At 36.3% G+C, this 20,168-nt stretch overlaps 2 protein-coding genes across 3 annotated transcripts; both read right to left on the bottom strand.

The window, feature by feature from the left end:
* Positions 1-22: 22 nt before the first annotated feature.
* On the bottom strand, positions 23-17,316 carry LOC130266814 (trafficking protein particle complex subunit 13-like). Of its 2 annotated transcripts, none has more exons than XM_056516077.1 (8): positions 17,032-17,316; positions 10,594-10,662; positions 9,614-9,713; positions 9,005-9,089; positions 7,726-7,853; positions 7,527-7,599; positions 4,249-4,293; positions 23-1,853 (listed from the first exon to the last, which is right to left on the bottom strand). In XM_056516077.1, exons 1-8 carry the CDS (start codon positions 17,075-17,077, stop codon positions 1,785-1,787), a joined length of 615 nt encoding a protein of 204 aa, XP_056372052.1. In that variant the 5' UTR covers positions 17,078-17,316; the 3' UTR covers positions 23-1,784. The 2 variants fall into 2 exon arrangements, with proteins under 2 accessions (XP_056372052.1, XP_056372054.1); XM_056516079.1 differs by lacking the exon at positions 17,032-17,316 and adding an exon at positions 13,188-13,269.
* SHLD3 (shieldin complex subunit 3) lies at positions 14,054-14,803 on the bottom strand. Its single transcript, XM_056516076.1, has one exon. The coding sequence runs from the start codon at positions 14,801-14,803 to the stop codon at positions 14,054-14,056; it is 750 nt and encodes a 249-aa protein (XP_056372051.1).
* Positions 17,317-20,168: the final 2,852 nt, after the last annotated feature.

Raw genomic sequence — 20,168 nt, 5'->3', positions numbered from 1 at the left:
CCAAATTATTTTAAAAATTGAGTAAGTGGTAAGGAATTGCAGTGCACAAGAACATGCCATGCCAGATCACTAGTGCATCAAGCTGTATAAATAATTAAAGTAAATGTGTGTGTTTTTCTTAAGTGGAGTAAAATAGTTCGGGTACATGCTCTGACCTTTTATTATTAAATACTAGCATTTTAGTTAAATGCAAAATCCAGCCCCTTCTCTCACTCAGTTCCATCACGCCAAATGTTATCAATGTTGTATGCATCCAACAATTTAACTGGTGCTCTGACTTCAGACATCTGAAGCTAATGCCTCGAGATGGTATCAAAGGACCAATTCTAGTACATAAATGGAAGCTATAGACTTAAACTACAGAAGATGAAAAACCATGGAACTACAGAAATTTTTGCCTCACTTCTTTTGTGAAATTGCAGACCAGTGAAATCACTTTGCATGTCTAAAAATCTCAGGATATAATAATTATGGAAGACTCCATTTATTATAGAGATACGAGCCCCCAGAAAAGTGAAAACTACAATTAAAGAAGTGCCACTTAAAAAGAGGAGGTTACCAAATTTGCATTTACAAGAGTCACTGATTCAGGCCATTGGATTAAGTGATTCTTGTACGTCTCTTCCAACTGAAATAGTCTGTTCTACAGATTCAGATTGAAACAGTTTGAGTATTTTTTTATGGTAAATTTTAAGAAAGTACTTTTGCGGGGAAGGTGGAACAAAACTTATAGCTTCTTTTTGATCGGTGTTAAAAAAATTATTCTTTATACAAATGGAGTCCTGCTTGTAAATTACAAAACAAAAGTGGGACAAAATATCCAAAATATGTTCAGTCTCAAAAAATTGTGTTAGAAAGTGAAATACAGAATAATTATATAACTTTTTGTGTTGCCTTATAAACACATTGAATACAAAGCAGCATCTATATAGAAATGAAAACTGTGCAACCTCAGTGGGTTACTGAGGCACTTCATGCTTGCAGGAACTGGAAATAACCCCAACTAAAACATGGTTCTCATAATCGTTACTACTACCACCTGACTGTCACTTAAGTTGATACAATTTATATCCCATAAATCCATTGCTCAAAGTGTCCATTTACCCAAATTTTAGTAGTTTTCAAAACAGCAACCATAGGCAGAAGTTTAAAAAAGCTAATTTGAGAGAGAATAGAAAAAACAAGCAGCATAATGAAAAAGCAAGTTAGTTTTGTGTTATTCCTAATTTGGTTTAGTATTACATGTTTAAAAAAAACAACTTTTCAAAATATGCAGTTTATTTTAATACAAAACACGCCTTGAAGTGAAATCAGACTGCAGAAGTAACATAGAAATTCAATCAACTGTTACATGCAATTAAAATTGTGAAGTGCAGTTCCAGCTAGCCAAAGGAAGGAAAACACATCCAACTGCTGCTCTCTCCTCAAACCCACTGTCTCCACCAACCAGATGTGAAAAGTTCTGTCACAGTTTACACAAGCAGTACTGTAGTGAAACCTACATTTCCATGGGTCAAAAGCAGAAAAAATTAAGAAGGAAATAAATTCTCTTTTCAAATAATAGATGTAATACAATTTTGGTGAGATATTTTATAGGAGGACCCCCCACAAGAATCTGTAGCTATCAAGTTCTAGTTTCAACAATGGGTATTAAAGAAAGAGCTAACCATTTAAATGATTAGCTGCACATAAAAAGACAAGAGAACATCAGTTTATGATATGCAGAACAAACATTGCTTTTCCATTATGTTTGTAAAGAATGTCAATAACAAGCACAGAGACAGTTAAGCAATTAAAAAAGCATACATATTTATAAAAAAATAAATAAAAATTACCACAGAACTGAGGTCACTCTAATGGGAAAATAAAAAAAGAACACATTAGAGAAATTAGGGTTAAATGTTAAAGAAAAAGGAGGCTAACTTCCAAACAAAATGCATTTCTGCATTTTTTTGCACCATTTAAACAAGATAGCATTAGTAAGACAGAAACATAAATAAAAATGGATGCAAACAAAGATGACAACTACATTTCTAATAACTTATAGCTAGTATGGTTACATGGTTTACTAGCTTTGCTTCAGAATCAATCCAAAGTAGAGCTTAAGGCACACAAGTCACAGACAAGATATGGTAGAATAAACTGACTCAAAAAAAAAAGGGAGTTAGTTTTTGAGTAAGTTTAAAGTTTGTCCTGAATTTCAATCCATGCAATGGGTTGTATATGAAACGGAAAAACAGTCCTTGTCACCTCAGTGATAATTTGAAGTATCCTCATATATAAAGTCTCAAAAATAATGTGGCAATGTGTCCTAGCAAAGCGACCATGTTTCAAGTTATAACAAGATTTGGTATAACATCAAGAAAAACTCTTTTTCGAATATTCATTAATCCAAAGACCCAACTTTAACTGCAAAATTTGTTGTCTACCTCCCTGTGCATGCTTGCAGAAACAGAACCTTTTACAGAGCCTTTTTTCAAGGCACATTAAAGTCAGTGAGAGAGTAATTCAATCCCAGGATTGCAGCAGGTTAGGGCAACAGGGCATGTGCTCTATGCATAAATTTCAGTGATCAACTCCATTTGGGTGCTACTGCAATATAAGCAATAAGCAACAAGATTAGGGTTCAGCATCATTCCTTGTTTTACAAGAAATTAAATTATGGATTATCATTAGAATATTAATAGAAAATAATTTTAGTAACAGGCATTACGAACAGACAGCATCACATCAGTAATCTTAATGATAACAGTTTAACTGGTTAGTCAACCTTTAGAGATCTTTAAATAACTAACAACTGACACATACCATTTTTTCTCCCCTGCTCTCAAGGATAATAGTCAGGATGAATTTCTTGGTGCTTTCACAGCAACGTAGTATCACACAAAACAGCTAACCAAAGACTTACTTCTAGGTTTTTAGAAGTTAATTGAATTTTAATGGTCAAAAGACATAGCAACACTTTATATACTTTCAGAAATAAGATAGGAGTGCTACTATACCAATTTGCTAGGCAAATGGAAATTGCACACTTAATATCATCCAAAATCTTTTTTAAAAAAAAAATTCATTAAATTGAATGGGTAAAATGGTAATGAGAGTTGCATAAATTCATTAACAGGAAGAACAAAAGGCATCAAGGACCCTTTTTAAAACTCTACAGAAGAGGAAAAAAAAAAAGGACAAAAAACCCAAACCTACATGTACCAGCTCAAACTCCAAAGGTTTTCATAGATTTTTAACATGAAAACTTGGTGGCTCATTGAGAGTTAAATAAGACCCCTATCAAGACCTGTAAGTATAACAACTATGAAAACAAAAAAAGACTGTTTTCATCCATGTAAAAAGTTCACCCAGAATTATGTTAGAGAGGTGCTTCACACAAACTTTACACATGAAGTATAAAGAGACAGCAACATTTAAGATACCTGTCCCTTTTTTCCCTCCACATACTTTACAGCTGAAACAATAATATAATCCACACAATAAATTTTGCTCCCAGAGAAATTACCTGATTTCTTAGAATTACTTTTGTTCTTAAATCACAGCAGAAGACATTTCCAGACATTCCTACTTGTACATAACAGCAGCTCCATAAAGGGCTCAGCTAGTGCTATGTGTTTATGCTCCAATCCTTCTCAGGTACCTCACACCTGGTCAATGTACAGTGTTGAGCCTGTGGTCTACAGATACGTACCAAATTCTTCCCATAAATAGACAAAGGCAGACAAGCAAGTCCAAATAAATACACAAGGCATATGTAAGGTCATTTAGTTTAGAAGCACTGTGTTTTAACTGCCACAAACCTAAAACTTAAACTACTGAACTGAAGGCTCCTAGTCACATAAGAAAAACCTAAATTTAAGTAATCTGAATTTTCTCCACTCTGATAAATTGTCATCTCCCTTATGGACAATTAACCTCCCTCACAGTAAGTACTCCATCAGCCTAAACATACAAGCAATTACTGAAAGTATTTGAGTTAATAAGAAACTATGAAAATACATGCATATAATATATGCATATGAATATATGCAAAATTGTTAGCCAATTACATTAAGGTCCTGACATCTCTTTTGCCCCTTCATCAAAAGCCTATCTATTTTTAAACTGTACAATATATTTCTTCCATTTTTCCATTAGAATTGATCGCTTTTCTCAGAAAGGTGTACTTACAAAGCACTTTGAAATTAATCTAGGTAACAAACCCCGCACACCAAAACAAATCTGAATATACACAGCTCTCACCTCCGCATTGTAGAACTTGGTTTTCACATCTAGTGGTTTAAGAACCTGAATGAAATGGAAAAAAAGACAGATTGACAACTGGTTTTTCAGATAGCTTCAGCATAGACTGTTTTGAACTGCTAAGTTCTTTTACTAAAAAGAGTTATTTTTCTTTTTTCTTTTTGGTCTTACACAAAGCAGGTGCATGACAGAATCAACTCAAGAGTATATCCTCACCGCTTCCTACTTGTGCACACTTGATTGCTTTCCTACTAAGTGGTCTACTCATTCTGAAAACAAGTAATTCTCCACCTAAGCACTGGCCTCTTACAAAACTGCCCAAATCCAGTGCTCCACGTAGATCTATGTGTTTAAAATAACACTATATCCATCCTGAATCCTGCAGTGGTCCGTATTTGATTTTAACTGTGAGCAAGACTATCTAACATTTACATGTCCTTCAGAGTTTTGAAACAAAATTTACTCTGAGGGCTTCCATAAACATAAATAAAACAGAACATGCGTTTAGCTTTGTTAGCCTTCACTTCCTTCTTGAGAAAATGCAACTGTTTCAAGAAATTAAAGAAAATTGTAATACATAAAATAAATAATTAATATATCATATTAATCTCATGAGATTCAATCAGCAAAAGAAGGCAACTTGATGCCATAAAATATGATCATAAAGGGTTAATTCTTAATGCTTGAATTTTGTGCATCAAGCCACTGCAGTTAACACATTCATTAACACATCAAAAATGAAGCATTTATAAAGTGATGTAACTGAAAGAAACAGCCTTCTATCATACTTGTAAGGAAACAAATTTAAATTCTGTTTCTGAAGACACTTATTTCCTATTACAGAGAGAAACTTTTTCTGGTTGCATGTAAGTGCACTGCATCCTGAGACACCTCTAATGTTCCAAGTTGTCAACAAATTTTTTAGCACTGAAGAATTCAAGATCAAAAAGTTGTCTTCACAGAGATTTCTGCATTTTAAAATGCATAAAATTCAAATTTTTCAAGTATTCATAACTGTCTCTCTCTAGTAAAAAAAATAATTAAAAATTTTAATTTAGGTCTTTGTTGGTTGAGAGAGGATTTTTTCTGTCAAATACTTTTAATCAGTGAGCTTCTTATAAATTTTCCAACATGCTAAATTTTTTTCTCTCTCTTCTGATAAACAGTCATTCACTGCAGTAAATTTCAACTGGCATTCCAGTAAAATACAAAAAATTATTGTGAGTTTCAGAAAATACCCAATCCTAGAAAGAATGATTCCTTCTCCATGAAAATATAATGCTGTTAGTTACTTAGAGAAAGCTCTGGAATAGAAAAGCACTGTCAAGCAGTATAACACTACATGTAACAGTTTAAAAAAGGAGCTGATTCAAACCAACTAACACCAGTTCAACTTAAAAGATGCTAGAAAATGTAACTGAAAAATCTGAGAATCTGTAAGAGAGTATTCTTTTATTATAAAATAGCTAGTGACATCTCAATCACTAGCAACCATGAATTCTAACTGTAAAGATATAGTTCAGTTTTCTGACTGAACACTCTTCTTGTTTGTTCTCAGGTTTCCTACTGATATCCCCAACTCAAATTTAAAAACTAACAGACAAAATGATCAGTGCAATGCTTTTCTCATAATGAATCAAGACAGTATTTCTAGGTGTGGAAGTGTATATATACTTATGCTTCCTTCTTTGAATGCGGGGATTCACATTTGACAGATAGCCGGCTTCAACTCTTTTGTCAATTCAGTTGCTTATGCTGGGTTCAGTCAAAAACCATGGCAATTACATCATGCAAGCAGAACCCCAAAAAACGTGCACAAACAAGTCTGCATACAAAATCTAAAGGAGACAAATCAACATCTTGTACAAAGCTCTGACAAGAACAACATTAGGTGACAGAGAAAAGATGAGATCTGAAGCTTGCACATGCATGTGTAAGCAATCAGAGAATAGAGGGGACAGAGAAACAGAACACTAAACAGAGGAAAAGAGTGGAGGAATTGAAAGGGAAGTAGTTTCATAAGGAGAGCAAGACAAAGCACACAAAGATGAAAATTAACTTCACTAAAGATGAAGAAACTCTACAGAGATGCTAGTTTCAGAGGGAGGGTAACACAAAAATTTACATGGAACTGTTTTCCCTAGGAAACACCTTTGACTAATCAATATCCAGAATTTCAAGGTCCACGAGTACTAACAGCACTCGAGTGTTCCTTCTAATGCATGGCAATCTAACCTTCTAAAGACTGAAGATCTTTTTCTTCTGAAGTATCTAGACAGAATACTAGAAAACAGCAAAATGCCACCACCCCATAGTATCATCGAATATCCTGAGTAGGAAGATAACCACAAGGACCATCAACTCCAACCTCCAGGAATATGTGCCTGAGAGCATTGTTCAAATGTTTCATGAAAACTTTGTCAGGCTTTGTGCTATGACCACTTCCCTGGGGAGCCTGTTCTGGTGTCCAACAAATCTCAGGGTGAAGAGCCTTCTCCTAGTATCCAAACCAAACCTCCCCTGCAACAGCTTTAGGATGGAACTATATAATGCTGCTGTATTAACAGATGCTCTGTCAGAGTATCTAAAAATGTATTCAATAATGCATGCCATGAAATCCTCCATTCCATGAAGATGAATCCACCAATATCTAAGCCTCAATATATTTCTCCAAAAAATTAAACATCCATGAAATACACAGTCTCTTTCTTGCCAGAACCAGTCTACAGATTAGTTTATTGCTTTCCTCAGTCATTCTTATCTCAAATCTTGTGAAATTTGTGTTAGGGAAGAAAAGGTTTCAATTCTGTCAATTACTTCTGTCAGTATTAGATATAAAACACTAGACTTCTTTACTTCAATTCCTTTAAGACCCAAACTATTTAATTCCAGTTTACTAAGGTTACACACATCAAAAGAAAAATCAGAATTTTACAATATAAGCTCAATGGTTGGATGTATCAAAGCCAGAATGATCAACACTTGTTCTGCTTAAAAACAGTTGAAGAGCTATCTACTATAAAAACGAAGTAGATTTTTTTTCTCAATAAATTAGTAAAAATTATTAGATGTAATATTTATTATTTCTGAGATGTGTGGTAATTAGAAAAGACAGTTTGTGTGAAATTTGAAGCAGTGGCTTTTAATGGTTCACTTTTAAAATGGAACGAACTTTTGGTACATAGAAGCGCTTATGAAGTATCAAATGTTTTAAAATGCATTTTCCAGACTCACACACTTATTAAAAGAAGAGTAAAATAAAATATTACATGAAATACCTGAAATTTGAAGAACTTTCTGAAGTACATCTTTTCTCCAGTCTGTGTAGTATAACTTACTGCACAAACTAGGCTGAAAAAAAAGAAATTTAAAAAGTTGTGTTACTTTAAATCTTGTGCTATATCAAAAGCAGGATAGCATGCATGTACTGCAGTTTCATTTAAGCTTATTTAATAACAGAAAAAGTTAAAACTTTACATGTGTGTTCCTATCTCCTTTACTTCATGATGGATCACATCATCAATGCAACAGTCAGGTTTAAGTTCTGCCACTGCAGCACTAGAAGCTGAAAGATTCAAACGCTGAGAACTTGTCTGAAGATCAGCCTGAGGACAGAAAAATAAGGCAGTAGAATTTCAGCTATTTAACACAAGCTAAAGAAAATAACTTACATTATGAAGTACTAGATTTCACTGACTCTTTTGTACCATACAAGCTTTCACACATATTTCAAGAGCTCAGTTGGTGAGAACATGGGGCTCACAACACCAAGGCAGTGGGTTTGATCCTTTCATGGGCTACTGACTTTAAAAGTTGGACTTACTCATTCTTGTGAGTCCCTTCCAACTCAGAATATTCTGTGAAATTTTTGACTCAGACATCTTCTGTGACATATATTAAGATGATGAGACACTTACAAAGCTAAATACAAATTCTAAAACATATAAATAGTCCAGTCCTTTACCATGCAGCTTACAAAATCTCTATTTACTTTTTAATTGAGTTCAACAATGACTTCTGAAATTTCCACTCTCAGTGTTTTGTTTGTTCAGTAAACACAAACCCTCAATTCTCTAGAAAATAATTCATACAATATATAAGTCAGTGTATGCTTCACAAGGAATTGGAAGACCTCACTGAAAGTGAAGGTAAGTGAATGTAACTCCATTTTTTTAGCTGTGGAAATTATGCTACACCAATTCTTCAGGGAAGTTTTAAATAGAAGGGTGCATGTCCAAGGAAAGTCAATGGAGGTGTGGCTGTTTAGCCAGTTAGAACAAAAGGAAATAGCCTCAAGTTGCACCAGGGGCGGTTTAGATTGGATAGCAGGAACAATTTCTTCACCAAAAGGGTTTTCAAACATTGAATAGGTTCCCTAGGGAAGTGGTTCAGCCACCATCCCTGCAGGTGACTGTGTAGATGTGGAAGTTAGGGCCACAGTTTAGCAGTGGACTTGGTAGTGCTGGGTTAATAGTTGCACTTGGTGACCTCAGAGGTCTTTTCCAACCTAAACGCTATGATTCTGTAATAAATCAATTTTTTTATACAATCCTAGCTGTTCATTTTAATCTCTGAAGATTTCTATAATAATTTATATTTTTATGTCTTACTGTTTCCAATTTCCAGGTATATTTTCTGGATTGGAAAAAGTGACATATATTTCCTAAAGTCTATGTATTAACATTAAACACAATATATTGTCAGAAAATATAATAATTGTAATAGATCTTTTGTAAGTGGATTTCTCTTCACGTACCTTCACCAGTATGTCCTTGACAACTTGATTGCTATCATTGTGCACACTAATATAACTGGAAAATGTCTCTCCCAGAAATATATTTCTGTATTTCAGGGAAAAAAAATTAGTAACAGTCATTAAAAACCAAAATATTTCACTGAAACACTTGTAAGTTCACACACATGCACACTTGCCAGATCAAACCCTAGAAGGAAACTGACATTTGCACACCCATACTTCAGAAGCCATCCTTCTAAGGCAAAGTTTTAAAAGAGAACAAATCAGAATTTTTTCTAGCTAAAAGTCTGACACAAATAAGATGGCTTTCAGCACCCACAAAAATCACAGTAGTAAACTCTATTAGTATAACATGGTTTATAGTAGTGCACTACCTTAGAAATTCACCCACAGCTCAACTTTCAATGTTTATTACCTTCAGCCAGGCTACAGACAAGAAGCATCAGGCAGCATACACAAACATATTTATAAATCAAACCACATGTTATTTTTAAAATGACTGAATATCTTGTTGCAGAACAATGGTATTCAAATAGAAAAAGAAGCATGAATCTTAAACCAAATGAAGCCTAAACCTTACATCTTACAGTTACAATCATTTATTCTTACCCAAAATTTTGAGGCAAAGTCAGCATTTCTCCTAACATCAAAGTTTCAGCACCCTTTACAGTAGAAGGATCATCTTTCATTAGCTGGTTAAAAAGATTACCTGTAAAAATATGATGTTGCTATTAATCAAATATTTGCTATGTCCAAAGGTTTGTCTACATTTAAGTTAGACACTTAATCACTTACTCAGATATATTTTTTATATATATTTTGGATAAATTTTTTACAATAAACTTGTTTGGGAATGAAATATATATCCGTAGGCTGGCCTGTAAGTTATAACAACTTCAAGACACTTGTGTCCAATAATTTACTCAGTATATACATACTCAAGGGCACAATCCAAAAGGCATTGCTCAAATTAACACTGAATTTTGAGAGAAATTCTTTCCATCTAAACCACATTACATAATCAACCTCACTGACCTTCTTGCCCTGCTTGCTTTATATTTTCACACAACCCACCCTCCTGAATCTTTCCTTTGACGGTCTTATACTTGACTTCTAGACTTCAACTATTTCTGGGAGACAACCCAGGGATTTCCAATTTATGATGGCACACCAAGCGTAACACAACTCAAAACCAGTGACTCCTGCAAGACTGTTTTTCCACAGAACATTCACGTCTCAGTTCTAACTACCAGGACCCCTCCCCCAAATAATAAAAAAAAAAATAGTAATGCCAATCTTTCTCCACTTACACATTTCCCTCGTAGAACTGCCTCTCACTGTGTATGCCAATTGCTCAAACTTTGAGGTCATGTGTATGAGTATCATCACCAATCTTTCAAATATATAGGCCAAGAGCTATAGAGTGCACCTTGGTACTTTCCTTTAGCTATTAGCAAATCTAAAATATATTGCTCTTTCAGATTAGAGTCTATGGAATGTCATGACTCCTCTAACATCTAAGTGTTGGATGGTCGCGCTGTTAAACTTGGTAAAACATACATAATAATCAGTTGGTGGAAAAGATTTACCTGGCAAATCTCTTTCTTCACAAGTCACCGGAATATTAGTGAATAAGGTAGGTTTGGTTAGCCTCATCACTGCAAAAACAAATTAAAAAAAATAGAAAATCAGTCAATCAAGCAACTATTTTTAATTTTATTTTTCAAGAATGCCTTGCTCTTCTTCCACAAAAAAAACCCAAAAAACACCAACAAACTACAACCACTAAATAAATCTCAGCCTGAAAAAGGATTACATGAACTTTCAAAATAAAGAAAAATATCGCTGGTATTCTAAGATCCAAGAACACTGCTAATGCCATTGCTCCCTCTTGTATTCCTGGTGAACTACCCTACTATCTGCTGCTTTCAATTTGATGTGCTAAAGGTCTTACACCTGCTATAGTGTTAAGCGCTTTGTGGTCTTCAGTAGTGTATCCATTTCATCTGTTTGTGGACTTTTCTAGGTTAAGTGCCTGTCCTGTGATCCTTGTTGCCCTAGAATCAGGCATGATGACTTTCATGTCAAACACCAATCTACACGAAATTGTATTTACATCTTAACCTGTAACACTTACACAAGGTAGAGTTACAAGACTAAAAGCCTACATTATTTATACCACTGCTTTTTCTCTAAGTCACAAACTTTAAACTCAAACCAGTAAAACCAGCACAAAAACTACACGAAAATACTTACAACACAGGTATTTTATTTATACTGACAATATCAAAATCACTGAGATTTTGCTATTAAAAATCCCCTACTTTAAAGTAAGTGATATTTTCAAAGGCTATTTAAACTCACACTCAAAATTACATTATTTTCAGTTATACAACAGATTTAAGGTGCCACTTCTTAAAACAATTTCTCCCTCTTCAAATTAACCAAAGGTCGTAACTTGGATATAGGTTATTATGAAGGCATTCATAAGAAACAAAATTGAGCATATGTAAGCTTAGGTGTTAATGTGAATATGTAAAAACCATTAAGGTTTTTTTCTTTGAAACTTAACAAACACAACACCAACTAAAACTAAATAATAAACCAAAAGGATTTCTCTTGATTGCAACAAGTTAATCAATACCTTTGCACTGACACAGGTATGGTGGGTTTATTTTTATTGTACTTTTGAACAGCTGTTGTGTCCTGACAGCATTCACTGTTTCCAGTGGTGCAAAGTATTCAATTACTTTGATACACATTTGCATACAGTGGGCTGTATTGGTTCACCAGAATCCACACTACCAAACAGCAGACCTATGCAAATTAGCATTGACACAAACAATTCTCACTTTTCATGTGGAAAAAAAGATAGTATATTCTCTTCATTATTGTGAAAAAGTTGAAAAACCAGGACCTTTGAAGACTTAAAACCACGAGGTATATTAAATAAAAACTAAGATATACAAGGTAGAGTGAATGGTGAACCACATTCAACATTGAAAATGAAAAAGATACTGAATTACACATGCTTATGAATTAAGCATTCCTTGAAGAGAACAAAATGAAAGCCTGTATTTCCTGTATAAAGAGAATGAAAGCCTGTATAAAGCTTGTATACTGGTGCTAACCAAGACTGCAGTAATTCTGCAGAGCAACCAAATGTGGTCACTCTTACAAGCCAGATACCAGCTGAGATGCTCACAGTTAGCAGTGCATCTATCGTTATTCACATACAGGCACACAAACCCAAAGCACATAAAGCTACAGTGACAAAAATCTCTTCTGTTTAGTAAAATGTTTGCTTAGCTCTTTTGTCAGTATATCAAATTAAACTAGTGGGACTGTAATATTGGCATTACCTAACTTTATTCAAATTTGCACTAAGCCTGTATAATTAGTGTTTGCTGACTATTTCTAAAGAAACAGTTAAGTCATGTTTCAGAAAATAAATAAATACATCACAGAATGAAGTCAAAACAAACTACGATAGGTATATTATTGTTATTTATTAGGAGTACTAAATTAATGTTAGAAAATATATAATCTTTTCTAAGATCCTAGACACAAAATACATTAAACAGAACTCAAATCACATTGCATTTTACTTCATTTTATCGTCAAAAACACAGGTGCACACAGAAATTTTGTTACTAATTATGTTAAGCTCATAAATATAATGTCAATGAAAATTTTGGCTATATAAAAAGCTTTAAAACTAATGACAATCCTCAGTTGCAGTCTAGACAGCATTTTGCATCAATTTTGCTAAGTGCTCATATTAAATATCCCAAATACCTTGAACATCAATATAAGACATCTACACATACCTTAAAATTCAGTCAAAGTTTAAAAATACATGTCGATGACTCAAATGGAGCAATTTTAATCTAAAAAAAATGTAATGCCTATAATAAAATACAATTATTCAACACAAGGATGTCATAAAAATATAAGTCTAAGGGGAATTTACTTTTTTACAGAGGGATCTCTGTTACGTTTATGTACACTCTGGTGTACATTAATAACAATCTAACAATCTACAAATACTAAACATTTGTTTTCCCCTTTTTCTACATGCTACAGACCTTGACCTCCAGCTACAGCAAAACTACCGAGAATTAGGTTATGTAAATGCATGACCTTGCAGTCATATTGATCTCAGTTTATCTTCTCTACTGACCCTCCATAGTTTCAATTGAGCAGGGACAGCATGACCTTCAAACACTTCATTCTTTCAGGAGAAAAAGAGTCGTGCAGAACCTTTTTGACCACAAAAGGCACTCGAATTCTCAAAGACGACAAACAAGAGGTCTCACAAGTCTCATTTCCTAATTTTGTCACTTTTAGCTGGAAGCTACTGTCTTCTTGTTCCCAAATATAATTAAAGATGAAAGAACAGAAATATCAAGAAAAAAATAATTATCAAAGGCATAAAACAGTAATTATTAAGTTGTTCATTATTTTTCAGTCCACAGCTTCCACTGAAGCTATCATTAATATTTCTGTGAAAGTATAGCTAAGACAGTGTATATACCCCACATAAAGTAAGTTTGTACTTCATGGGAGGGATACACCTTCATTAAAGACTTGCAGACTACTTTCAGGAAATAATCCGATCTTGAAAACCTTAATGTCAGTTACAGCTATTATAGCAATTATTACAACTCACTTAAAAACATCTTTTCTTCTCCTAATTCCAATGAAGCAGAGGGGATGTACTTTGCTTAATTGAAAGGATTAATTTTATTATCTGACACAGCTTGCCAAATTAGTCTGGAATTTTTACCTTAATTTTTTTTCTTTAGACCACCAAGAAAAAAAGCTATAAAATGCAGTACTAAGCCAAACAGAAACTTACTAATCTTAACAGAACTATAGGTCTTGAGGCAAAACAAAGTTAATTATAATTGCGATTAGAAAACTGTAGTAAAGTAATATAAACAGTTTTCTTACCATTAATTTATCAGTTGTTCTAAGGTCTGTACTAAACTGCTCAAAAACTCCAGTATTTCTGACAGTAGTATTATTACTAAACTGCATCTTAAGTCATAAACTAAATATAATTCCATATTTATGTACAAGCAAATTCATTTTATCTGTAAGGCTTAGCTTTTCCCTAAGAATATTTCTAACATATTCACAGTACAATATATCACAGAAAACCCATATCTGTCCCACAGATCTTTGGATAGTAGCATTGCAAGATGGCAATTCATTCTGTTTAATGAGTCTATTCAATTTTATCCATATATCCTCCAAATTCTGGTTTTTACAAATAGACTGTTCAATTGTCCATTTTGCTCTACAAAATGCATGCAGCTTTAGTCGTTCCAAATTATTCTGTAGTTCTTCAGATAAAGGATGAATCTTTTCTTTAAGTTTAGCGCTAGGGAGAGAGACACTCCAAGACCTTTTCAATTTTTGTTTTCCCTTACATGGTGGCTCTCCCTGATAGTCCAAGTTAATTGGTCTGTGAACAGCCTTTGCTTGGATTAAAGTCAGACCATGTTTCATACTAGAGTGAAACTCAAGGAGATTTTTTGTGCAGTCATAATCAGGAGATCCTGTAATATATTCTGAAGGTGTAGAAAGCTGTTTCAATTCTTCCACTTCCTTACAAGAAATAACAGGTGCCTGTTTTTTTGGTTTGAGGGGAAGTCTGTGTAAGTCATTTGGAAACCAGGATACAAATCTTGGTAGCTGCCGAATGGGAAACTCCTTCACTGCTGCTTCTGCAAATTTCTGCAGTTTTATGAGATCTCTCTGATGTGGTCGATAGTGCAACACCACTTCCATGCTTGAACAGTAGGAATCCAGTGTTTCTTAGGAAAAGTCTCTTGATAAGGATTCTTGTATCTAGACTGAAACATCTTATTTACAAGAATTTCCTTGCCCCATGATGCAAAGATCAGTGGAAAACAGGACCTAAAGCAGAAGTATTATAAAACAATAAGATACTACCATATTACAAAAAACTTTGCTAGGATATTTTTCAAGAAAGAAACATGTAGTAAAAATATGTGAGATATGTATCAGAGCATTCTATTTTATCTATGCTGAACATTAGGAGCTGTATTCCATCAATACCAGTGTAACTTCAGTACACTGAACATTATCCACATGCACACTGCTTACTCAAAACAGTCCTTTTCCAAGAGAACTCTTTTACTATCACCATCTCATACTTGCCATCCATCACAATTTTGGTTATATTGTGATTCATGTTAAAAGGCACAAAATTACTACTGCCTATTTTCTCAAATTTAGCAGACAATTTTTTAAAAGAATTTTCCTCCTATATATGAGTATTTTAAGCCAAGGCACATGAAGTAACTAGGAAACACATGTTACAGAAATCCTTCCCAAAATAGTCCTGACTGATACCGTAGATTCTAAAGTAAAAAAGTTAAAAGGGAAGTGCTCTAGGCAAATTAACGCTGCCTGCTTCCATTTTGTATCAGAACCACACATCTAGTTTTAGCCTCAAAGCTTCCATGCATTACATGCAACTGTGCTTTAATCCTTAAGGAACTGGTAATTTCTTAATTTATTAGACTTTTGGAATAACTAAACGACTTATTAAGTTGTCAAAGGCTTTATACTTCCATACAAAGATTATATAAAATGCAGGAGAATGACGAAGAGAGAACTACAAACACTGTCATGAAACGTAAGTGAAACGAGTGTTGCTCTACTACTTCCCACCCTTCTCCCCCTTTCCCCCTGTTCCGCAAGAAATTTGCAATCATTTCACGTTCCCTGATGGAGAGCAGTAACACAGGGGATAATACATAAAAAAATCTAGGATTGCCTCTGTCGAGACTTTGTTTAATATAGTCACAATGAAAATAAATCCCAACACCTTCCCCACTTCCGCAAAACCTACAGCCTGGACTACATTCAATACAAAATCAAGGATGGCACTGGTTTCTTATAAAAGCAAAATGATCCACCATAAAGCTTTTTGCTTTTATTTAATTGCTATCAAAGTGCATTTGGCAGATACTTATGTTTCATGTTCGTATGTTTTTGCCTTTATTTCATGTGTGTGTATGTATTTGAAAAGAGCTTGTAACTTTGAATTACGGTCAACAGATTTTAGTATCATATGGAGACACCATTAAAAAACTTTGTCCCGTAGAGTTTTAAAGATGGTCTCTGAAATTACTCATACCTGCACTATTTTATCCATCTCCCTCTCTGATCTAGAATGCTTGCAGAGGTGAGATTCTAACCATGTCTTTATTACATGTAAATAACTAGCAGCATTTATGAATCAGAAATTATCAAATTCTTCACAGGGCTCTCTTGATTTTGGAGAGAAATTTACATTAATTTTGGAGGCATGCAAGAGACCTACACAATTGTATTTTCCCTCTTCGTGATCCCTGAATCAAGGAGGTGAGCCTCGTAGTCGTACATTAAGCATGAGGTGAAAACGGCAAAAGCCATCCAAAGGGGAATCACGGAATCAACCATGTTGGAAAAGACGTCCGTGATCATGGAATCCAACGTAAAACCGAACACCACCTTGTTAAATAGACCATGCCATCAAGTGCCACGTCCAGTCTACACTCTCCGGGACGGTGATTTCACCACCTGCCTGGGCAGCCCATGCCAATGTCTAATCACCCTTCCTGCGAAGGAATCCCTCCTAACGCACAACCTAAACCGCCCCTGGCGCAGTTTAAGATTTCATCCTCTCGTCCTGAAAAACAAACAAACAAAAGAGGCAGCAGGGGAACTGGAAATGAAATTTTAGCTGAACATTTTCTTTGAAGCCTTACGCAGAGCACTGACACGGGCGGGCAGGCGGGCTGAGCCCCTCACGCCAGGCGCACACCCTGCGGTATGCGGGGCATGGCAGAGCAGCCCCCCCCCAGCTGCCTTATGCCCTCGGGCACCGAGGAGGGCCCGAGCGCCGGGCCGCTCCCTGCTCCGCCTCCATCTTAACCGGGAGGAAAAACATCCTCGGCTGCGGGTCAGACACCGAACCAGGACCGGCGGAACCGCACTGTCGGTACCTTTCAGAGCCAGCAAATGCTCCTGCTTGGGCTGGTTGACGTCCATGGCCTTCACCCCGCGGGATGGCCGACGGAGCGGGAGGAGGTGCGCAGACTGCGGCAGCAGCCGGCACTGACGTCCCAGGCTGCACCGCGGCGGAAGGGACTACAGCCCCCAGGGCTCCGCGGGCGGCCGGGGCCCGACACCGCCTCCTCCGCCTGGCTGGGCCTCTCTGGGGCACGGTGGGAGTCGTAGTTCTGCAGTTCTGCAGGGCGGTGCCTGCGCCGGCGCCGGCGGCGGCTCCTCGCTCCTTCCTGCGGACTGCTCCGCTCCGCCCTCCCCGAGATGGCCGCCCTGCCTGTAAACAAGGCCGGGCCGGAGGGTGGCCGCGGGCCTGGCGGTGGAGGCGGCGGCGGTCGCGGCCCAGCGGGCGCTGCAGTGAAGGTGAGGGGGCGGCTCGGCCCAGCTCCTGTGGTGGGGCGGGCGGTACCGGCGGAGGATGGGGCGCGGGAGGCCTGTGGTACAGGATGCGTCCCACTGAGGTGCCGGGCTTATGGGTTGGTTTGGGACTTTTTTTCTTTCTATATAACCATCAGTTTTGCTTTTCGTTTATATCTTGAGGCGTTCTGGCCCGCAACTGTTTGCGCGCACTAGCTCGGTGCCGCGTTTGTAGCTTGCTAAGTGGCTCACTTGGTATGACTGACCTCTTTATGAGCATCAGCTGCGAGGGGAAACCACTGGCCAGCCGTGTGCTTGTCTCCTGAGCATGCATGATTGCATGAACGTCTGTCTGAAACTGTCGTATGGCTTACTGTGTGAAGTTTTGGTTTTTTATTAGCTCAAAACCAAATATGGTATTTTTTAACTTACAGGTTCTTGAGTGTGGGGTCTGTGAAGATGTATTTTCTCTGCAAGGGGACAAAGTTCCCCGGCTGCTTTTGTGTGGCCATACTGTCTGCCATGACTGTCTTACCCGTCTTCCCCTCCATGGCAGAGCAGTTCGTTGTCCTTTTGATCGACAAGTTACTGAACTAGGTAAGAAAATAAAAGTTTGACATTTTTGAGACATGTCAGTTAAGGATGTCTAGAAGATAATGCTAGGCGTAGTTTCTTACTGCTCCGCGTAGTGATAATACTTCCAAGTAACGAATGTGCAGTAAGAACAAGAAAGTAAAGATGTTGCCTTTATGTTCTTGAGCCTGGGCTTGCACATTTTATACCTGGACATCTTCTTGTATGCCTATATTTACAAAGGGACTACTCTGTTTAATGTTACTGTGTAAAGGTTCTTGAATGAGTATTAGTTTCCTATTGTCCTAAATTCTAAACCCATACAACTGAATAGGTAACTTTTTTGACAAACACATTTGTCTGAATTCATGATGAAGCGATCTAGAGGGAAGGATCAATGATAACAAATCTGGTGTTTACAGTGTTAATGACTTCTATACATGCAATAATTGGTAATTGGTAATGGCAGGCTATTAATAGGAATACCCCTACTCTTAAGAATGTCTGCACGTGCTATTTTAAGGGATATGATAAAGCTTTTTTCTTGGAAGTTTGTTTTAGGCAAAAGATGACACATGCATATAATTTCTCCAGAATAAGAGTTACTTAATCAACATGGGGTTATAGAGAAGACAAGTTATTAGAGTAAGCTGTAACAAAAAGAACTTATTAATAGAACTGGCTCCAGCAATTTTGAATAGCATTGGAGGAAAAAGAAACCTGTTGAAAGGAGAATCTTTAGAAAAGGGCATCTCTAATCTGGTAAACCATGAGAAAAATGTTTAAGTATAAAATTCACTTGACTTTGCAGTATGAGAATCTGCTAGGAATATTAAGGCATTCTGAAGGATGTTCTTGTGAAGATAGAAATCAGGAAAATAAATATCAGTCTCATATGAAAGAGGGGTTTGTTTTCTGGGTAGAGGGAGATGATAAAGTATGAGAATCATGAATGATTGCCAATCTAGTAGAGTGGCTAAAAGAGTAATGGTTTGTTTGACTTCTTATCTGTGACTGTACAGCTACACAAGATTTCTTAAACTGTGCTTTTAGAGGGAGAATGTTGGAGCACAATACTCAGTCCTGTTGTTATGAAACATTTTTGTCCAAGACCACTGTGTTTTTTATTGTGATGGGGAACTTGTTGCTTCTTTGTTTTTATTATGCAGTTTTTCCCAGGCATCTGAAAAGATCCTATCATGTTTTTTCAGCGTGTTTAACGTTTGTTGAAAAGGAAGCTTTACAAAAGCATTTACAGTTCTTTGGGGTTTTTGTCTTTCTGAGGAGCTTTTGATGAAATGCAGTGAAATGTTATTAAACCTCCAAGTCCCCTGCAGTTAGGAAGAAGGATGAAAAGCTTCAGGATCCTTGCATATTGAAGATAATAGAGTTGCAACCTGCTGTCTGACACTAGAAAGAAGAAGGATGCACTGTGATCAACAGTTGCTCACAAAAGTAATTGGTAGAAAATCTTTGCAAAATAGCTTGAAAATAAAAATACTTCTTGGTGAATAAAAGTTCTGCCTGGTGATCTGAGGCAGGAGGAGGTCATAGGCACTTTCAGTCTTTCCATATTCAACAGCCTTGAGATATATTACTGATTCTAGGATATAAAACCTGTATACTGTGTGGAGTGCAGCTCATCATGGCCCCTCTTCAAGGCATCTCTTAAGTTTGCTGTCTTGCTCCGGTCACCTAGTAGTTGCTGCTGTTGGTTAAATTTGCTGCACATGTAGTTCTGTTTTGTTCTAGAGCTTAGGAGTGGGGAGGGACAACTCATGGCCCAGGAGAACTGTTCATACTTCCCTCTGAGAGTATGAGAAGGTGAACTCCATGTTCACCCTATTGCCATTTTACCATTTAATGAAATAATGTTCTCTAGTCTGAGAGCTGTTTAGTATCTAAACCATGATTATAGGACCACTGCCAAGAGAAAACGAAAGAAAAGCTGTGAAATTAGGACATAAAGCTACCTGTGCTGTACACAGTTTCTTAATCAGTAACTGCGGATTTTATGGAGACTTTTAGCTGGTCTACAGTAACCTATGGTTACTTTTTTTCCTTTGCTCTTACTACTAAAGTACTTAGTAGTATATTCATCCAAGTTTTCCTATGTAATCTTAGGAACTTTTTGAAATAAATACTG

This window comes from Oenanthe melanoleuca, unplaced genomic scaffold (genome assembly GCF_029582105.1).
Source record: "Oenanthe melanoleuca isolate GR-GAL-2019-014 unplaced genomic scaffold, OMel1.0 S255, whole genome shotgun sequence".
Classification (NCBI taxonomy): Eukaryota; Metazoa; Chordata; class Aves; order Passeriformes; family Muscicapidae; genus Oenanthe; species Oenanthe melanoleuca.
This window is presented reverse-complemented; position numbering and strand designations above follow the sequence as displayed.

Bases quoted from the DNA above. Each gene is read 5' to 3' on its own strand.
- SHLD3 (XM_056516076.1), bottom strand. From the start codon at position 14,803: ATGGAAGTGGTGTTGCACTATCGACCACATCAGAGAGATCTCATAAAA.
- LOC130266814 (XM_056516077.1), bottom strand. From the start codon at position 17,077: ATGGACGTCAACCAGCCCAAGCAGGAGCATTTGCTGGCTCTGAAAG. The intron at 9,090-9,613 runs GTAAGAATAAAT...CCTGAAATACAG, and splicing joins ACTTTGCCTCAAAATTTTGG to AAATATATTTCTGGGAGAGA. The intron at 4,294-7,526 runs GTATTTCATGTA...CATTTCATTCAG, and splicing joins GAAAGTTCTTCAAATTTCAG to GTTCTTAAACCACTAGATGT.